The following is a 19,862-nucleotide window of genomic DNA, read 5'->3' on the forward strand; positions in this document are numbered from 1 at the left end:
AGAGCGGGTAAGCCGTGGTTGAAAAGGGGAAGGGGGCAGGCGGGTGCGGGAGGGGTGGCTGGGGCTGGATGGAGGAAAGCCCGTGGCTGAGCAACTATGCTCAGAGGTGTGGCTCTTGTTTCCCCCCTTAGTTGCCGCAGACCATGGTTAGGAGGTGGGGGAGCAAGGTGGAGCAAGCAGGGAGTGGGCCAACGGGAGGAAGTCCTAGGTGCAGGAGCAGGCAAGGGGAGGTGCGGGGGAGGCAGGGTAGGAAGGGAGAAGGGTGGCGGGTGAGGGGAGTCCTGGGGTGCAGGCAGTCCTGCGGGGAGGGCGGGTGGAAAGGCTGGTGGGAGGAAAGATGGAGGGACGGCCAGAAGGACTGGCAGGAGGAAAGACGGGGCAGGCGGAGGGTGGAAAGTGCTGATGGGAAGAATGGGGGTGGGGGGGGGCAGAATGGAGGGCCGGAGGAAAGATGCGAGGTTGGGAAGTGCCGGCGGAGGGACTGAGGACAGATGAGAGGCGGTGGGGGGTATGGGAAGGGCTGGCGGTAGGAGGGGAGGCTCGCTTTCTACAGCTGAACACGCTCAGGTGGCCGCTCTTGTTTTCTTCGCCTTTCACCACAGGCCACCCAACAAAGTACACTTTCTCCCGTTCTAGGGCAATACTTTGGCCCGCTCATGACGGGTTTTTCTGTGAGGGGTGATGCACAATCACAAGACGATGGGTATTTATTCCTCGACCGCTAAATAAATACGCCATTCGTATCTGCGCACGTTACCACTCTCTGGTTAGTATTTGCGCACGTCTCTAGTCTCCCCTAAGTATTTTTAGCTTGGCAGGAGACATGACCCCCAGGAACCCCGTTCAGAGATGAATATAATCGTTGCCCACCTCAAAAGGATGGAGTAGGAACAGGAATGGGCCGCTGTCCGTGGCGCTGGGTTAGGCACGGTGTCCGCGGCAGGCCACGAGGCCGGCATTGCCGCGCCATCGTCCAGGAACAGGAAGTGCCGGAAAACGACGGCAGCGTCAGAACGCCAAGCGTCACCCCCTCGTGCAGAGGGGGTTTCCGCGAGGCAGAAGGGGCGTGGCTCCGCAGGGACGGCCTTGCGCAGGCGTTGTGCTGACCAATCAGCACGCAGCCCGCCCAGAGCCAACCCTGTGTGAGAGGAACTCATTGCGGAGGGGGTCGCCGTTGATCTTGCTGTCTTCAGTGCCTGTGAGACCCCTGGGGAGGCGGCAGCAGCAAGTGACTGGGGTGGGCGGTGCTCTGCGGCCATTTGGGGACCTGGATTGGCTTCCCGGGTGGGGCCGGACCGGCAGATGTCTGGGGGTACATCCTCCCATTGGCGTTGTGTTTTGTCGGGGCCTGAGGGAGACCCTGAGGGAGGGCGAGCAGTGACTTGAAAGGCCGAGTTCGGGGTTGGGGTTGGGGTTGGGGTTGGGGCTGGGGCTGGGGCCCAGGCTTGCGCCAGGCGGCTTCCAGGCACGGGTTGGACCACTCCTGAGGTCCTTGGAGGGTGGTGTCGGAGGCGTTGGGCGGGGGGGGGGAGCTGTGGGTCTGTGGACCCGGGGTGAGGCAGGGATGTCTGTGCGTGTCCCTACTGCTCTGCCAACGGTCAGGGCCTGCCATTCGGGTCACCAGAAGGCCTCCTGGGGGTGGGGGCTGCCTATGGCGCGTCAGCAGGCCCCAGTGCTGGAGCCGGGATCTTTCCATGGGAAGAGGGCGGCACAGGGGACTGCGGGTAGGTGTGAAGCGTGGGAGTGGCGGTCCCCTGCCCAGTCCTGCCCAACCCTGCCTGTGCCTCCCTCCCTGCCCGCAGCAGGAGGCTGGAGGTTCGCCAGGCGGTGGTGCCGTTGGCCTCCATGACGCGGCATCCGTGGCACGGCCCCCAACTCCTGTCCCCTGCCCCCATGCCTTTAGCCCGGGAGCCTTCACTCGCACGTGGAAGCATGCAGCCCGCCATGGCGCCCGAGAGCAGGAAGCGCTTCCGGGAAGCTTCAGCGACCCGAAGCAAACCCTCCCATCTGGAAGCCTGGAACTTGCGGCACCAAGGTAAAGGGTGGGCGGGGCCGGGGCCCAGCTTCTCTTATGGATGTGCCCTTCCCAGGGGAGGGCGGGGCTCATCTCTGGCACGTGGCACACTGGGCGGCCCCGGTCCCCGGGTCTTGCCTTTGGCCTCCACCGCGTGGCAGACGCGCCAAGCCCGGAGTCTGAAAAATGGCTTTGCAGACTTGGCAGTTCCCTCTTGAGGCTTCCACCACATGGCAGGGTGCCAGTGGCTTCCCACGGCCGCTGTCCTGGCCCTGCGCGTCCTTACTTCCCACGTGTCTGACGTGCAGCGCAGAGCTTTCTGAGCGCCAGACCCCGATGGCCTGGGACAAAGGCCAACGTAACCTGGTCTTGGGCCCTGGCCCGATTCCAGCGTCCTGCACCTGAGGAATGCCCCTGGCAGGTCTGCCTTCAGAGGGGTTGCTGGCCAAGAGGCTGAGAATCACACCCCACCCTGAGAGTGACGGTTCTCCCTGAGAAATGTTCCGCGTTGGCTACACCTTTAACCAAGTGTGTTTCTCCTCATTTCAACGCAGCCGGCAATCCAGGAATTGATCCCCACGGGAACAGCTCTGCTTCTGCTGGAGCAGCTGCGCTGGAAGTGGAAGTGGGGTAATGTGTTTAAAGTGTGTTTTGCCCGCCACCTAAGCTACATTGAGAACAGTGACCTTTGGCCCCACTAATAACTATTCCGTAGGAAACACGTGGCATGAGAGGTCTTCCAAATCACCTGCCATTTTATCTAGCTTTGTTTTAAATCTCTGATGTGGCTTTTCCACAGGGATGACGCCCAGAAGGTGTCACGAGGACGTACAGGTATGCTTTCTCAGCTATTTGCCCTTGCAAACAACCAACCTAAACCATAAAAAGCATTATAGTAGACAGCATTGCACGCTGGACTACAGGACTGGTCTCCTCGTATGTAGGATTCTGTGTCAGTGTCGTGAGTGATTCAGCTTCACAGGTTTCCTTACTTAGCTTTTTAGATTGTTGATGCGGAAAGCAAGAACGCTGCTGACGGTCTTCTGATGATAAGAGTAAGAGTGACCCTGTTGCTTTGTCCAGGTAGAAATGTCATGCATTCAAAGACAGTGGGGGGTGGGGGGAGTGATCCCCTTTTAGCACATATACAGTATGCGCTATGTTAATTTCTCATGCCAGTTCTTCATGCTACTAATATAGTTAATGTTTTTTACAGATATCTGATGTTTTCTTTGGAGTAGCCTACAAATTGCGTCCTCTGGAACACAGTTTTACTGTCAACAAACTGAGTATTAGAGATTTCAGATAATTTTTCTAGCTATTGAGGAAGTGCAGTTGGATCCAAACAGTCATAAATTTTGTAGTGCCGTGTGAAATGTCTGTTACGCTAGCTGTCTGAGAGGACCACACTGGTAAAAACGTGTAAATTGCTGGCTCTTCGCCAAGAGCCTTTAGCGAGAGGACCCTTAGCAAAGAATCCCAACCAATTTTGGACACCTGTGTAGAGATAACTCACCTGTGCAAGTATGCTTTGAGCGCTCTGTTCTTTTGGTGTGGACAAAGCTGTTCTTCTAGGAGTCGCTCAAGAGATGGATTGGTATGGATGGGTAGAGTAAGTTTAGAATATTTTTATGGCCCTGCAGATCCCTTGTGAGTAACGGAAAATAACTCAGTAGATTCCCGAGGGAAAATCCGATGCTTACTGAAGCATTACGTGTAGTTTGAGAATTTTTAGAAACACAGTAATAGTGGATACCAATGTGTTCTTCAAAGCTCGGGGACAGTCTCTACCCTTGAACCTATTTATTTGCTGAACGTGGAACTTGCATGCCCACAGGCATTGCCTCTCTCGGTCAACTTCAGCTAAAAGAATCATTTACCTGGTGGTTTCAAAGCAATCTTACTGTGTGTTGAACTATTTTTCTATCATTTTGATGGAGCTGCTAAGCATAAAATGCTTGGTGTGTGTTATCCATTTAGCGCTAACTATATTCTGCATAATGGTGTCCTTTGAACTTGAGGGTACCTCATAAGTGTAAACAATTTGATCTTTTTAACCAAGTTCTCATGAACTTGAAGTCGTGTTTTGAGACTCTTTGTACGTATTTTCACAAGCGGGAACTATTTTCGTGATTAGTCCTTCTTTCTCGTCCCTAAATTAAAAGTTGATCCATCCGTAAACAACTAGAGTTGGAATACTAGCATTGCCCCGTACGTGTTCACAGAAGATGAGTAAATCTTGCTTTTCGGAACGGTGTCCGTATTAGGATTTGTAGATGTCTTTCCAATACTGCTGAGCCAACGTCTCCCATGTTGATTTGGATATATGGGTACAGAGTACTTTTCCACATTAAGTTTCAGTGAGTATTTATCTTCCATGTAGCTGACGTTCAGTTGGCCCTTCCGGCAAAGAGAAGAAGGCGCACAGTGAATGCAGATAATTCTCCCAACGCTACCAAGGAGAAATTTGAGCAGATCTTGAAAGTGCAAAAAGAGCAATGGTAATGCGCTAGACTCCTTTGAATCGTAACATTTCTGTCATTTCTCTCTCTTTTAAGATTCATTTATTTGTTTGAAAGTCAGAGTTACGCAGGGAGAGAAGGGGAGGCAAAGAAGAGAGGGGCCTTCCATCCGCTGGTTCACTCGCCAGATGGCCACGACGGCTGGAGCTGTGCCCATCCAAAACCACGAGCCAGGAGCTTCTTTGGGGTCTCCCACGCGGGTGCAGGGGCCCAATGACTCGGGCTGTCTTCCACTGCTTTCCCAGCCCAGGCCATAGCAGAGAGCTGGATTGGAAGCAGAGCAGCCGGGACTCGAACCGGCACCCATATGGGCCGCCAGTACTGCAAGTGGCGGCTTTATCCACCACGCCACAGCGCCGGCCCCTCTATCGTTTCTGAAGCGTTTATTGGTGCAGGGAACTTTACACAATCTTCTATTCATTGGTGACTCCCGGGAAAAGGCTATTTCCCCTCAGTTTTACTTTAGGTAGATAAGTTTCCTAACTTCTGTGTACATCACACACATGCACACGCATCAGAAACACACACGTGCACGCACACACGACTTAGAAGCCAACGAATATGATTTGTTTTTGTCCTTTCAGGTAAGGACGACATTTTCTTCCCATACAGTCAGGTTATATACACTTCTGGAAATGCGATAGCTGACTGAAATGTAAATGTGTTAAAGCATTAGTCACTTGAGACTCAGTGATAATTCAGTTATGTAAAAACAGCTAATCATATTGTAAATGTTTTGTGTATTTTGACTACATTTTGTTAATTTTGTTTTTGTTGCTTAAATATCGCTGGTGTGCAAGTAGGAAGAAGCAGTTAGTTTGGAAATTGTCCAGGGTGAGTGGGTGTGATATCCTCATTGAATTCTACATACCATATGAGATTCTCCACGTCATATGATAGAAGGAGGAGGTGGAATGTAAACACTTTTAGATAAAATTAATATTCTGGAAAATGTACGGTGCACCCAATCCTCCTCTTGCTTCAAGAGGTAAAGTGTGTGAGACAGCTTCTGTACCAGTCAGTTAGGAACAAGCACCTCGGCAATGAGAACAAAACTTTTCTCCTTTTGTGTTCCCGTGAGAAGTTTTCAGCTACTATTTGTCCCCTTCTCCCTTTGCACTAAAAAAGCGTGTCAAATAGGTTTTGTTTGCGTATGTTGAATTTTCCATGTCATTGTGAAATCCGACTGTGCTCATCACTATGTTTTACAGGCAAAATATCCGCTACAGCTATTCTCGGCAGTTCCTGACTTTCTTTGAAGAGTGGGACACGGGTGTGCGGAAAACCGCGAAACAGCAGGAAAGACTAACTGTTGGTATCAGGCTAGGCCTCTTAACTGATTACTCGGTTGTAGCCAAAGTCTCCAGTAGCAACAGTTCATGCAGAAATTGCAGAGAGAAATGAGAGCTCATGAGCCCAGATGGACAAAGGAGGGTGGAAGGGGCGATGATGGGAGACTGCACGACCCTTTGGGCTGTGGTGAGCTTGTTAGGTCATCAGTCAGGCGTGAGCGTGGGTGGGGGGAGCAGTCACTGCCTTTTGGGGGTAGGGGGAGAAGGCAAGGAATACTTCCTGGATGCGGGCTGCTGAATGGACTAGTGGAATACAGTTACCGAGAAGCATTGCAAGTCCAAGTTAGGTTAGTGTCATGGTGATCGTGAATTTCAAGCGATACCAGCTGTGGTCACTGTAGCACAGCAGGTAGGGAGGTGGGCTTTCCAAGACTGGGGTATAGCCAAGCACAATGACAGAGGGAGAAAAGGGACGAGGTCTGTCTTCAGGGCCAGAGATACAGTGACAGACTGTGGAATTTAAGGTGGGGTTGAGGAAATCGGTGCCACAGGGATGGGCTACTGGACAGCAGAAGTTGTTCCTTTTGATGATGTGAGGCCCAAGAGATTTCCCAGCTGTGGTACAACGTGAGTGACTCACAAAGTTTGGGCGATCGTGGCTACATGTTGGGAAAAATGGAGAAACACTAAGGTACAGTGGTTCCAGGGTGTCTGGTGGCTCCAACTCTGGTCCGACCAGTGGCTACCTGTGAAGCCACGAGAAAAGTGTTTCTCTGCCTCGATTTCCTTCTTTGGTGAATGGAGGCCTAAGGTGAGGACTTAACTCTCAGACACGCATTGAGATTAAATGAGGGATTTAGGGGATGATGTCATTGGATGGCTCAGAAAGGCACCTGACGTGTAGAGTTCTAACCTAATTCCACTATTATTTATATTGTGTACGCAGTAAGCTTACCAGGAATAACAAAATCTAGGGGCCGACTGCACAAGTGTGCAGCAGGTGGGGGAGAGGACAAAAGCACTGCTGGAGTGCAGGTCAGGGAACAGGACGGCCAGCATTATGTGCATGTCAGAATGAACAGGAGTGTATACACGCTTTCCATATTGGTAAGAAACACTGTTTCTCACGTGATATCTGTTAGGTAGGTAGGATTACTGTACGGATTTTACCAGTGCATGGCAGACTGATTATTGAGAAGAGTCTCTGTGGACTTTGAAATCAAGAACTAAGGCGTATGTTAAAAGGAAATTGCTTCCCACTCAATGACTGAAAGAAAGAATTAGTGTGTGTTCTTGGTGTAGAAATGTTGAACACACGCAATTAAATTTGTTCACAAAAGCTGTTAAAGCAGAACTCGTTAGCAAGTATTGATTTAAAGACAGGTCTTTAAAACTTAGCGTCGGTTGGTATATGTTTTCTACATGTCAAGATTTATCTGACTTTTATCCCTTCTTAAAAATATTGTAGAGGATGCTTCACGACCACCGAAGGCTTTTCCTGCAAGCTAAAAATGTTCAAATGGAGACGCTGACTACAGTTAAGAACCTGTATGAGGAATTCTTAAAGGTCAGTTGTGTTTGGTAATACAATGCATTCTTGAGAAATACCATGTGCATGTAGTGGTAGAAGACAGTGTGGTTCTTTCCACACTTACGGAAAAATAGCTTTTCATTATATATATTTGTGACTCTTATTCTTTTTGCATCTTTCAATTGATTCTTCCATCTTTAAGGCAGCCAGTGAATGTACTTTCCATTTTAGAATTCCATACTGGTCTTTATTTCGGCGGGGAGGGGGGGAGAGTAGGGAAGCAGGTAGGATTGGAGGGCTGTATTTAAATCAGGAATAGTTAAATTGTAAATTTGCCAAGGAAGATGCATCTTGTGCTCATAGAGTATTGATTGCTTGTTAACATGTTCAATTCTCATGCTTTCATGCAGAACAACTGATTTTTAGATGATCAGCAGTAAACGCAGTGGAAAGTAGGATGGAAGTCAGTCCTTTCCAGATGTCTTTTTTCTGGATATTCTACAGACTTTGTTTTGGTTGTTATCGAGCAAGTAGCAAGTGTAAGCATTGAGTACCCATTATTTTGTACCATGTCCTGTGAGGTTCATCTTGTCATACTTATGGCACAGTCACTTTTAGTTCTTTCTTCATAATAATGGTAAGAGATGGCCCAGACACTGACCTTTGTTTCCCGCAGGTATGCATGGTTCAGGAACCAATGCAGTCTTGTTTCCAGGATGTCCTTTTTAAGAGTCTTGTGATGCTGCTTATTAAAACGTCGCTCATCTAGACAGGTTGAGATGGTTTTTTTGCAAACTGCTCAAGGGAGCTTTGAACTATAAATCTTTGACCGGCCTTAGAATTCTCTGTCTACAAAGTGGTCATTTAAGAGGAGCTAGCAAGTGGAGAGACATGGAACTCCCATGTTCCCCAGCTGTCCATCTGGGAATCGGGGTGAAGACTCGCATAGAAAGATACCTTCTAAATGTCAGCGCTGGGTATTACCAAAGTTAGGGTAGAAAGTTTGGCACTAGGTTTTGGCGTCTTCCAAATCCCGCATCCTTCCCGGCCGGTGTCCCCTGCAGTTTTTACCCACCTCGGTGGTGGCACTTTCATTGCTTTCTTTAATCTCCCTTGCTTGTATCCTCACCTGAGTTCTGAATCTGCCATCCTCCCTTCAGAGGTCTTACAGTACCACCTTCCAAAGACACAGGCCCACTCTCTCATTCAGCCCTCCCTGTAGCTTCCCCCTTGTAAACGAGTGGTGGTTCAAGGACGCCCCCACCCCTGAACAAGCTGACCCACCCTCTGAGAGCTTCCTTTGCTGCATTCCTTCTTGACTCTCACCCCTGTAGGTTGATGGCTTTCCCTGAAGGAAGTCAGCATTGCTTCCAGGCTTTGCCTAGGTTCTTTCCGGAGAGGACGTGTACCTCCTTTTTCCTTGCCTATTGAAACCTTGCTCTTTGGCCAACTGAATCACTGGCGGTCTTCAGCTGTGTGGCCGCAGCATGTTGCCCTTCCCCTCCTTTCGATAATCGTGCTGTTTCGGCGTGGATGCTTGCTCCTGTCACGGGGATATGGAGGAGACGGTGTATTCATTGATCGTATCACACCATAGCACTCGACATGGTACATTTTCTTAGTATGTGCTGCTTCACTGTTTGTTGAATGAAGAAAGATTCAGAACATACTCTACGATACATTTTCCTGAACGCGAAGCTGACATTTAACAAACCGTTTATAGTTTCCTCTGAGCAACTCATGTTATGTGGAGCACTAGTGGTAGTGGGTGGGTCATTAGCTGTGAAAAATTATGGCATAACCTGACATGGGACTGCCAGTCTTTCTCTGTCTCTGCTCCATCTTCCCCTTAACTCTTCAGCTGCCCATTTTCCCCAACTCATTGTACAACTCTTGTACCTCCTGTGGCAGCATCGCCCTCAAATCTGACTTCTGAGAAATTTCCAAGCGGGTGCTTTTGTTGCCTATATTCATCACAATTCTTTATTTGAAATAAAAAGTGAGCTCATTTGAATATTTGAGTGTTACTCCTGAAATTTCAGTTTGCCCTTTTAGAACATGAGCCACGTGTGGTGGTTTCTGACTGAACCCGAGTTTCTGTTTTAGGGTATCAACGACTTGGAGCTGAGCCAGCAAAGCCTGCTTACTGATGAGCAAAAGAAGCTCAAAAACGAAATTGACATCTTGAAGAACAAAATTATTGCTGCAACTGTAAGCAGTCTGTGTTTAATACTGAAATCTAAGGATTGATTGATGCGAGCCGAGGGATATTTCACTTGCAGAAATGTGTGTAATGATTATCGGCATTTCCTTGTTTTGAAGGAGCAACAGCAAGAGTTGGCGAGTATTCAACAATCTCTGCAAGCCATGCTGCTTCTATGAATCTGAAGAAGGAACTTCCACTCAAGTTCTGTCTGAAAGTCCAACGTTAGCTACACTAATTCAAGTTCTCGCAGATATAAGCACATCTTCTTTGTCACTAGTTCGTTTGTGAAATGCAAGACCATGTTTCTCTTGCCCCCCTGAACCCTAAACAGTAATGTGATCAGCAGCAGTGGAGGGGTTACGTGTATAACACTCTGGCTCTTTGGTAGTGATGGTGAAGTTTCCTCCCTCCTCCGGTCAATGTACGTGTAGCAGTAGGGATGACAGGGTTTTCGGTTTGGCCTCAGCGGATCTGTGTCGGTCTCAGAAGGCAGAGCTCCCTCTAGAGGGTACATCGTCCTTCCTTGAAGGAGTAAAGAAGACAAACTGTAACCTGTGCACTGTCTTGTATTTCCTCCCTATGGTATGGAGCCAATTCATAAGCAAATGCTGTTTCCAAAAAGACCCTACTCTAAGGCCTTACAAGCATAGTTAAAAGCAACTCACCTCTGGGTGTTTGAAAAAAGCTAAGCTGGGACACATAATTAAGATACCTGGCGAGATATCTGTGCTAAGCTGTGGATTTCTGATTTTGTCATTTTCCACACAGACATCAAGGTGTCATTCAAGGAAGTTCTGGTCCACCAGTAAATAACACCTGGCCTTAGTGTTGATTGCCAGTATTTGGTTAACAAACTTAACAAACAAAATTGATTTGTTCGTGATGACGATAATTATTACTTTATGATAATTTAATTAGAATAAGTTGTTATGTAATGATTTAAGTTTCTCAATGCTTGTCTTCAGACAAAAGTAACCAGAGTGCTTTGCTTTTCCACTTTGATATTAGGTGAGAATGCGGAATTCAAATGCACATTCCTCTGAGAAATGATTAATTCTGATAGGTTTCCCTTTGTAATTAGAATACGTTGTTATGTAATGGTCTGATGATCTCACTTGTCTTCAGACATAAAATAACTAGAGTGCTTTGCTTTTCAGCTTTAATCAGTGAGAATGTGGAATTTTAGATGCACATTCCTCTGAAGAATGATTAATTCTGATAGGTTTCCTCTTGTAATGTATACATTTTACATTTAATGACACCTCAAATTGTTCTGTGGATACATTTCATGCAATAAATATGCAATTATTTAAAGTGTATTTGGGAAAAGTCAGTGAAATGAATTCTTTGTGCTGATGAAATTGTCTTAAAAATCATTCAAAAATACCGCGTTTGTTAGGAGAGGGGTGACTTTCTGTGGACTTTCCATTTTATTTACTTTTTGAAGATGTATTTATTTGAAAGTCAGCCTTATAGCGAATGATGGAAAGACAGACAGACAGACAGACAGAGAGAGAAGGGAGAGAGAGGGAGAGAGAGAGCTTCAATCCGCTGGTTCATTCCCCAGGTGGATGCACATTTCAGTACAAAAGTCTAAGAACTACATCTGATTATTAAGATCCTCACTTGAAAGAATTCTGACCGTACTGCAAGGGTAGAGTAAGTTCTCTAAGTGTCGTTGCTGAGAGTTCTGGTTTTCACTCTTAGCTATCTAAGTGACTTTATAACAGAGAATGAAAAGACGGGAGTTAGGATAGCATGGACTTAGTGACGTGATGGTTAATGTTTTGCTCGTCCCCTTCCTTCCTGGAATGAGTCAGCTGTCCTTCCTGGAATGAGTCAGCTGCCCAATTGAGTAGCTCCCTCGTTTTCTGAAGGGAAGGATTTTTTTTTTTTTTTTGCCATTAAAGAAACTGTTAGGTGAGGGTACGTCTGTGTGTATATGACTTTTTTCTTTTAAGCTTATTTATCTGAAAGTGTTACAGAGAGAGGGGGAGGGACAGACAGTTCTTCCATCCACTGGTTCACTCCGCAAATGGCTGCAATGGCTGGGGCAGGGCCAGGCTGGAGCCAGGTGTCCCATCTGAGTCTCCCATGCGACCTGGTGCTGCAGGGGCCTGAGCACGTGGGCCATCTGCTGTTTTCCCAGGCAGGTGAGCAGGGAGCTGGATCAGAAGTGGGACTCAGACCGGCATCCATATGGGACGTTGGCACTGTACGCAAGCAGCTGAACTCACTGCACCACCGCACCAGCCCCCTATGACTTACTTTTGTAGTACAATTTTAGGTTCACACCAGAAAGATCAGAAGGTGCATAGATTCACCGTATAACCCTTGTCCCCACTAGCAAGCACAGAATTCTGCACTATCGACTTTCCACCCTAGAATGGAACATTTGTCCCAGTCCCTGTACTTAAAATGGAAACATCATTGCCACCCAGAGTTCACAGTCACATTGGGGTTAAGGCCAACGGCTATGGTCTCCAGCAGTTGCTCAGTGTATGGGGCAGTTGTGTTGGCATTCACCGCCTGCCGTTGGGCAGCTTGTAAAACCTTCTCCCAGATGCACGGATCATGGCTACTGCCTCAAGCCACGGGCACACGCCCGCAGCAGTTTCCCAAAATCTTCCAGTTAACTCCCGTTTTAATGTTTGGCCACGAGTTTCCAACAAAGCCTGCAAGAGCTTAGGCCTGGGGTCCTGACTTGGGGTCTGGCCCATAGTGAGGAGTGAAAGTAAGTAACCAATCAGGAAAGGGAAGGGAAAAGGTAGGAGGATAGAATCACAGGCAGACCAGTTCATGGGGTGGCCATGAATTCTTTGTGCTGATGAAATTGTCTTAAAAATCATTCAAAAATACCACGTTTGTTAGGAGAGGGGTGCCTTTCTGTGGACTTTCCATTTTATTTGCTTTTTGAAGAGTTATTTATTTGAAAGTCAGCCTTATAGCGAATGATGGAAAGAGAGACAGACGGTGGGCGGGGGGCGGCAAAAGAAAATCCAAATGAAGAGCCGGTGACTGCTCTGGGGGTCCCTAGAATGGGACAGAGAAGCCCTCTCATCTAGCAGAGAGATTGGAGCCCAACTACCTGTGCCATCCTCCATTGCTTTCCCAGCCCACAGCGGAGAGCTGGATTAGAAGTGGAGCAGCCAGGACAAGAACTTGTACCCATATGTGATGTGGTACTGCCGGCTGAGGAATATCCTACTACACCACAGTGCTGGCGCCTGTCAGTACTCCTTTTTTGAAGTGTTTACAAAATGTCTAATATTTATTTGCATGTAGTGTTTGTGTTTATGCATGTTTAAATATTTGCCTTCTTGTTGTACTGAAAAATAAATAATAAATATTAAGTAAATGATACATAATGTTTCAGATTTTCAAAAGGAAAAATATAAAGAATGACAAATGGAAATAAGCATGTAGTGGTATAAATGGTACTGCTACATTTCTTTTTTTTATAGAAAACTTTTATTTAACAAATATAAATTTCATAAGTACAGCTTTTGGATTACAGCGGTTCTTCCCCCCCATATCTGCCATCCCACCCCCAAACCATCCCTACTCCTACTCCCTCTCCCATCTCATTCTTCATTAAGATCATTTTTGATTATATACAGATCAACTCTATACTAAGATTTCAGCAGTTTGCACCCACACAGGCACACAAAGTATAGAGTACCGTTTGAATACTACTTTTACCGTTAATTCTCATAGTGCAACACATTAAGCACAAAGGTCATACATGGGGAGCAAGTGCACAGTGATCCTGTTGTTGATCTAACAATTGACACTCCTATTTACGACATCAGAGCACACCATTTAATGGGCAGGCAGGGTCACATAGCTGATTCAGGGCAACACTCATTCTACAGGATAAAGCTGATATTGGCACCGCTATGCTTTCTCCAATCAGCTTGAAGGAGCTCGGCCTCCTCACAGTCCTCCGGGAAGCCCTGGATGAGCAGGCCTCTGGCGAGCGCGGACGCCCAGCCACCTGCACCAGTCCTGCAGCATCGCCATCACCATCGCCTGCATTGCAGCCGGCCCAGGCTGATACCGGGAGCAGCGAAGGGCGCCAAGCGCAGACCAGGGTGGCACCGCGGCTGGGGGTGGGGGGGAACTGGGGCAGGAGCCGAGGGCTGGGGGAGAACGGCCAGGGTCTCCGCCGCCTGTGAAGGCGAAAGGGGCGACAGCGCGGTTTAAGACCCACCCCGCCGCGACCCTCCCGCCTGTAGGCGCCTCTCCAGCCAGGCCCGACCCCGACCCCGACCCCGACCCCGACCCCGACCCCCGCCGCGGTCCCCGCCTCGCCCCCCTCTCGCCCTCGCGGGCCGCAACCCCGGCCCCGCACCCCCGCCCGGAGCCCTGCCCCAGGGCGGTCCCAGGGCCACGGGGTCTCCCCGGACGGACCACGCCTCCCCCACCCTCTGGGCCTCGGGCACCTTCTCCTGGGGCGAGGTCCTTCCGGGTCCGGGTCCCAGCTGGGGGCCGGGGGCTGCGCGGTGGTGGCAGAAGGCCCTGGCTCCCTTGCTGGCTTGCGCTGCCTCTGGCTCCCTGTCTGTCGGCGCAGCACGTGGGCCAGTGCGCGGGCGCCCTCTGGCCTGGGCTCTCTGCAGCGCGGACGCGGGGCGGGGCCGCGCTGGCGGCAGAGCGCGGACCCTCCGTGTCGCCCCGGAGGAGGCGGCCGGGCCATTGGCGCAAGCAGCTCATGCTGCCGGGCCGTCCTCGCGGCCGCGGCCGCTCGGGGACCGACACCGACCTTGATGTCGCTTGATGTCACCTGCTCTTCTCTCCCCACTGCCCTCCGCCCCGACAGGTGGGGCCCTGGGGCACGAGGGGTCCGAGCTTTGGTGGCCAGGAGTCCGCACGCCTTTGGCTCCCCCCTGCGCTCCCCTGGCTCGCACCCAGCCCTGTGCCCCACCACTGTGAGATGCGCCTGCCCTTGGGGCACAGGCGAGCAAGGGTCAGCAGCTGTGGGTGCCCGTCAGGCTGTGTTCGGCAGGCGGCAGGGGGCGGCTGGGCACGGGCGCGGGCGCGGGAGGGGGACGCGCTCTGGGGCTTGGCCTGCTCTGCCCTTCCCCCGCCCCACCCCGGAGGACTAATTCAGAGGCCAAGCCAGGAGAAGAGCACCTCAAGTGGGTGTGTGTCTTTGGCGTCGGTGCCACGTGCGCTAGGGTGCGCTTACGCCACGCTGCCGGTGCCACGTCGCGCCACAGTGGGACTGCGACGTCGGCGCTGCGAGTCTCCTTGGACGGGCCACAAGCCTTGGCCGCCTGCTATGCACCTGTTTCCCATGTCTGGCACTGTGCAGCTGCTGTGCCCCGAGCCCAGGAGGGTCACCAGCGCCTGGCCTTTCCCGCTTTGCCTAATGCGAAAATGGCAAATGACCCACCCGCTAGGGTCAGTATATCACTGCGGGGTCTGGTGCCAGGTGGAGCCTTAGGCCTGCGTCCTACCCTGGCCGCCTCCTCTCAGGGACAGCGCTAGGCGGGGAGTCTCTGTGGCGTCTATCTCAGTGTGCGTGCTGAGGGGCAGTGTGCCGGGAGTGGTGTGCTCAGGGTGCCCCCTGTGCCCTGTGCCTTTGCCAACTTGATGGGCTATGGGGCATTGCTCTGCTGGCCGGGAGGCAGCGAGGGTTTCCACACAGATATGTTAAGTTCCTTGCACGCAGTTCCTCAGTCTGGGACCTTATTTGTAGTTCAGTATTTAGCATTGCTAAATGTAAAGGAAGCCCTAATACAATCGAATGACTTTCTTATGCCAAGGGAATGTCAGACACCGAGACTCACAGGTCCACAGGGAGAATGCTGCGTAAACATGGGTACCCTGCCATATGCTCAGGGGGTATCAGTGGCCCCCAGTAATTCGGATAAAAGCAGGGGAAAAGATTCTGCTTCAGAGCCTGCAGGAGGCAAAACTGCAGACACTTTTTTCTTGGCAATTTTGGAGTTCACGTTAAGCTTTGATGGTCGTCGATATATGAGTCAGTCTTAAGAAAAAAATAAACTTAAACATACGCCCACCTTTTGGTTCAGCCTTCGCAGTGCTATTTATTTATAGGAGAATGAAAAACAAATACATGCAAAAAGAATCCCATAGGATGCTTCCAATAGCTTTATTCATAATTACATTCCTACTCTGAAATCACTCCAAATACCTCTCAGCCAGGTGCTTAAAACAGAAAAGTGTCCTCACAAAAATTCCAATGATATTTTCACAGAAATAGAAAAATAATTCTAAAATTATTATGGCACCACAAAAGACCACAAATAGCCAAAACACTCTCGATAGAGAAAAAACAAAACTGGAGGCATCATAGTTCCTAATTTTAAATTATATTACAAAGATGTAGTGATCAAAACAGTCTGATTCCAACCCATACACAGACATATAAAGCAATGGAAAAGAAACAAGAACCATTAAATAAACCCATGCATTTATGGTCAACTAAATTTTAACAGGGCCACCAAGAAAAGACAGTGGGGAAAGGATAGTTTATTCAGTAGACATGAGACATGTAGATATCCATATCCAAAGGAATGGAATTGGATCTTTATCAGACACCATAAATTCAAAGTGAGTTAAAAACTTAATATGTGGGGCCAGCACTGTGGTGTAGTGGGTAAAGCCACCGCCTGCAGTGCTGGCATCCGATATGGACACCAGTTGGAGTCCTGGGTGCTCCACTTCTAATCCAACTCTCTGCTGTGGCCTAGGAAACCAGTAAAAGATGGCCCAACTCCTTGGGGCCCTGCAGCCACGTGGGAAACACAGACCTGGCTCCTGGCTTCAAATCTGCTCATCTCCATCCATTGCAGCCATTTGGGGAGTGAACCAGTGGATGGAAGCCACCAGTTGGAAGTCCCCAACCGGGACTAGAACCCGGTGTGCCAGCGCTGCAAGGTGGAGGATTAGCCTAGTGAGCCGTGGCGCCGGCCGACCAATGGAATTTTATCAAGCTAAAAAGCTTTTGAAAAGCAAAAGAAACAACAAACGTGATGAAAAGGCAGCCCTGAGGTTGGGAGAAAAGATTTGCAAAACATATATCTCATAAAATGCTAAGACCCAAAGTGAAATGAATTTCACACAACTCAATAGTAAGATAAATGCGCAACAAACAAAGCCCCAGCTAGCCCAATTAAAAATGGGCAAAACACCTCAACAGATATTTCTCCAAAGAAGGCATGCAAGTGACCAATAACAATGGGCAAAGGCCCTCAACATCACTATCAGGGAAATGCAAATTGAAACCAGTCAGATATCATTTCATACCTCTTAGGATGATTATTCTCAAAAAAAAAAAAAATCCACCACAGATAGCAGGTACTGGTGAGGGTGTGAAGAAAGGGAATCCTTGTGTAATGTTGGTGAGCATATAACCTGGGGTAGCCATTATTGAAAACAGGAAACTTTTTCAAAAATTTAAAAATAGAGCTACCATATGGCCCAGACATTCCTCTCTGTTGGATGTATACCTAAGGAAGTAAAATAAGAACCTGAAGAGATATCTGGGCTCCTGTGTCCACTGCAGTGTTATTCACAATAGCCAAGATACAAGAATGACTTAAGTGTCCATCAACAGATTAATAAAGAAAACATGGCAGGCATCCAAGGATTTTGGCCACCTTCTGCTGCTTTCCCAAGTGCATTTGAAGGGAGCTAGATCAGGAGGAGGCGGATTGCATCTGGTCACAGCTCAACAGGACGCAAGTAAGGATGGGATACTGGTGAAGTATAGATCCTCGCTCTCTCTGGGTAAGGATAGCATTTTTTTCCATGGACCCTCTGAGCTGGGTTGGAGAGCCAGGGGTCAGATTTCCATTTCCTTGGCAACCAAAACCAGATTATTTGTATTTCTCCAGTTGAATGCCCAGTGCCAAACAGTTATTGATAAACTTACTTAAGCTGCTTCAGAGGTTTTGGCCTTTGTCCTAGGGATGTTTTCTATATAGCGCTATTGGAGATGATCAAAGATTCTCATTCTTTCTAGGAGGGCATTGTTCCTTTCAGCTTACAGCTTCCCACCTCTGCAGCCTTGTGCATGCCCTCCCCTTCTACCAGCCGATTTTGGAAATCATGTTGAGCCCTGGGGAGTCTGTCTTGGTACCATGTCGCTCCCCCTCTTCGCGGAGGAACGACACTAGACCCTGCGCTGTTCTTTTGTCTGCTCGGCCCTTCCCGGGTTTGCTGCTGGTCCTTCCCGGGTTGGCTGCCGACCCCTCCACCTCCGTGGAGGGGCGGCTCCCCCTGCCACTTTCCCTGCTTCCGCGGAGGAGCGGCACACCGCCAGCTGGCTCTCTCGGGGGGCTGCACAGGTGTTCCTTCAGATGTTCCCTTTAGATGTTCCTAGTGCATGTTGTCTCTCTCCTCCTTTACAGTCCTCTTCCACCAACCCCAACTCTGCTGCCCACACGCCGAGCACGCTGCTCTCCTCCAATCAGGAGCAGGATCAGCTCCTGCAGCTTATCAGTCAAACTGGCGAGAGGCAGCTGCGTAGAGGTTGTTTGGGCTCTCTCCCAGCGCCATATTGTGGGAGAGCAGATGCATAGAATAAGTCTTAATTCCAGTAACTTAGTCTAGTCCGAGTTGCTCCCCACAGTACCACTCTGTAGGTTCTTCTAGAATGCCCTTTTCCCCCTGAAGACAAAGTAATTGGAATACAACTCTGGGAAACCATTGTTTCCCAACAGAAATAAACTAAGTCCATTTTCTTTTCCAAAAACAAGAGGTTCCAGTTTCTAAACCAGACACGGTCAATCTCCGGGTTGTGTCCACGAGAAGAACTGTGGCTACAGGAAAGAGAAGTTCTGCGACATTCCTGTCTAGGTGAGTGAGCGAAAGCTTGGTAAGTCAGCATCCTTTCATTCACTGAAGGAGTGCATGGCCTGTTGCACGTTCTGCTAGCGAGAGCAATTTTGTTTGTTTTTATCAGTCATGAGAGACACCTGTAGCTGATCCATTCATAGAAAGAGTGGAAACTGATCATTTGCAGGGCCTGAATTGAACTGGTTTGCAATTCCAGCTCTGAGGAGAAAAATGAACATTTTAAGGATTCTGAACGTTGACTGAGCCTTTCATTTGTCTGTCATACCTGCCCACATTTCAGCGTTCTTCACTACATATGAGACATTTCAAATTGCATTCTAGGTCAGAGGCTATCTACATTTCGACTCAAAATGTAGTATGCTTAGTGATGGCAGCTGAACCACAAATGAAGCACTGGGAAGAGAGTGACAAAGGAAAACATTTATTTTGTTTTTAAAAGATATTCATCCATGCAGTTAATATATATTTTTACCCAATCACATTTGTTTTACAAAAATAACATTTGCAGGGCCGGCACTGTATCATAGTTGGTAAAGTCGCTGCCTGCAGTGCCGGTATCCCATATGGATGCCGGTTCGAGTCCTGGCTGCACCCCTTCTGATCTAGCTCTCTGCTATGGCCTAGAAAGGCAGTGGAAGATGGCCCAACTTCTTGGGCCCCTGCACCCACGTGGGTGACCTATATGGGAGACCTGGGAGAAGCTCCTGGCTTCAGATCGGCACAGCTCTGACCATTGCTGCCTACTGGGGACTGAACAAGCAGATGGAAGACTTCTCTCTCTCTCTCTCTCTCTCTCTCTGTGTGTGTGTGTGTGTGTAACTCTGACTTTCAAATAAATAAACCTTTAAAAAATAACATTTGCTCCTTCTAGTTAAAAGTGTTAAAAATGCACACATGAGGAAAACACAGAAGTCCTGGGACTGTACCACCCAGAGACAGCGTCAACCTTTGCATAAGCGTTCTCCCAAGCATGCCTCTGCATAGTTACATGTACAGATGTGGACACTTTGATGCATATGCTGTAATCCTTCACCTGCCATTTTTCTGTGATTTATGTGTTGTGGGCAGCTTTCCATGTCAGTTAACATACACATGTACACAGATATTCATCCTCTTTAGTGGCTGCTGGACTATTCCACTGTATCAATTTATGATAATCTGCTGATAGCTATTTAGGATGTTTCTAGGTCTTCATTATTGTGAGCCATACCTAAAATATGAAAAATCGCAGCTTTCAAACTAGTGAGACTGTCTTCAGGATCAATACTTAGGAGTGTTATTGACAGGGCAAATGGTGAAAGGCAAGAAATCTAAAATATATAGTTCTTTTTTTGTTCACAACTCTTGCATCATTTGTACTAGATGTCAAATAAATCTGAGTTGGTCTTAAAAATGAACTGATGGCACTTTGCTAAAAATTCCCCAGGCTTATGAGGAAAATGTATGATATGGAGGTGGGTATTATCTT

The 19,862-nt window shown here is 48.7% G+C and overlaps 2 protein-coding genes and 1 long non-coding RNA gene across 6 annotated transcripts in view; 1 reads left to right on the forward strand and 2 right to left on the reverse strand.

The window, feature by feature from the left end:
• LOC100353147 (uncharacterized) overlaps positions 1-1,063 on the reverse strand; it is a 43,770-nt gene extending 42,707 nt beyond the window's left edge. Inside the window, exon 1 of the mRNA XM_051828521.2 lies at positions 871-1,063. The gene's annotated coding sequence lies outside the window, so the exon portion shown is untranslated. The remainder of the gene's footprint in view (positions 1-870) is intronic.
• Positions 1,045-11,438, forward strand: LOC127485260 (synaptonemal complex protein 3-like). Of its 4 annotated transcripts, none has more exons than XM_070066825.1 (9): positions 1,045-1,198; positions 1,904-2,035; positions 2,569-2,644; positions 2,814-2,848; positions 4,398-4,515; positions 5,748-5,847; positions 7,297-7,395; positions 9,466-9,570; positions 9,682-10,898. In XM_070066825.1, the coding sequence occupies exons 2-9, from the start codon at positions 1,933-1,935 to the stop codon at positions 9,739-9,741; spliced, it is 696 nt and encodes a 231-aa protein (XP_069922926.1). In that variant the 5' UTR covers positions 1,045-1,198; positions 1,904-1,932; the 3' UTR covers positions 9,742-10,898. The 4 variants fall into 4 exon arrangements, with proteins under 4 accessions (XP_069922926.1, XP_069922924.1, XP_069922927.1 ...); XM_070066823.1 differs by having other exon boundaries at positions 1,065-1,312; positions 9,682-11,437; XM_070066826.1 differs by having other exon boundaries at positions 1,069-1,237; positions 9,682-11,436.
• A 1,575-nt stretch (positions 11,439-13,013) lies between these two features.
• On the reverse strand, positions 13,014-14,148 carry LOC138847676 (uncharacterized). Its single transcript, XR_011385615.1, has 2 exons — positions 14,011-14,148; positions 13,014-13,737 (listed from the first exon to the last, which is right to left on the reverse strand). It is a non-coding gene; the product is annotated as an uncharacterized lncRNA (long non-coding RNA).
• Between the last annotated feature and the right edge of the window lie 5,714 nt (positions 14,149-19,862).

The sequence above is a fragment of the Oryctolagus cuniculus genome, chromosome X, assembly GCF_964237555.1.
Source record: "Oryctolagus cuniculus chromosome X, mOryCun1.1, whole genome shotgun sequence".
In the NCBI taxonomy this organism is placed as follows: Eukaryota; Metazoa; Chordata; class Mammalia; order Lagomorpha; family Leporidae; genus Oryctolagus; species Oryctolagus cuniculus.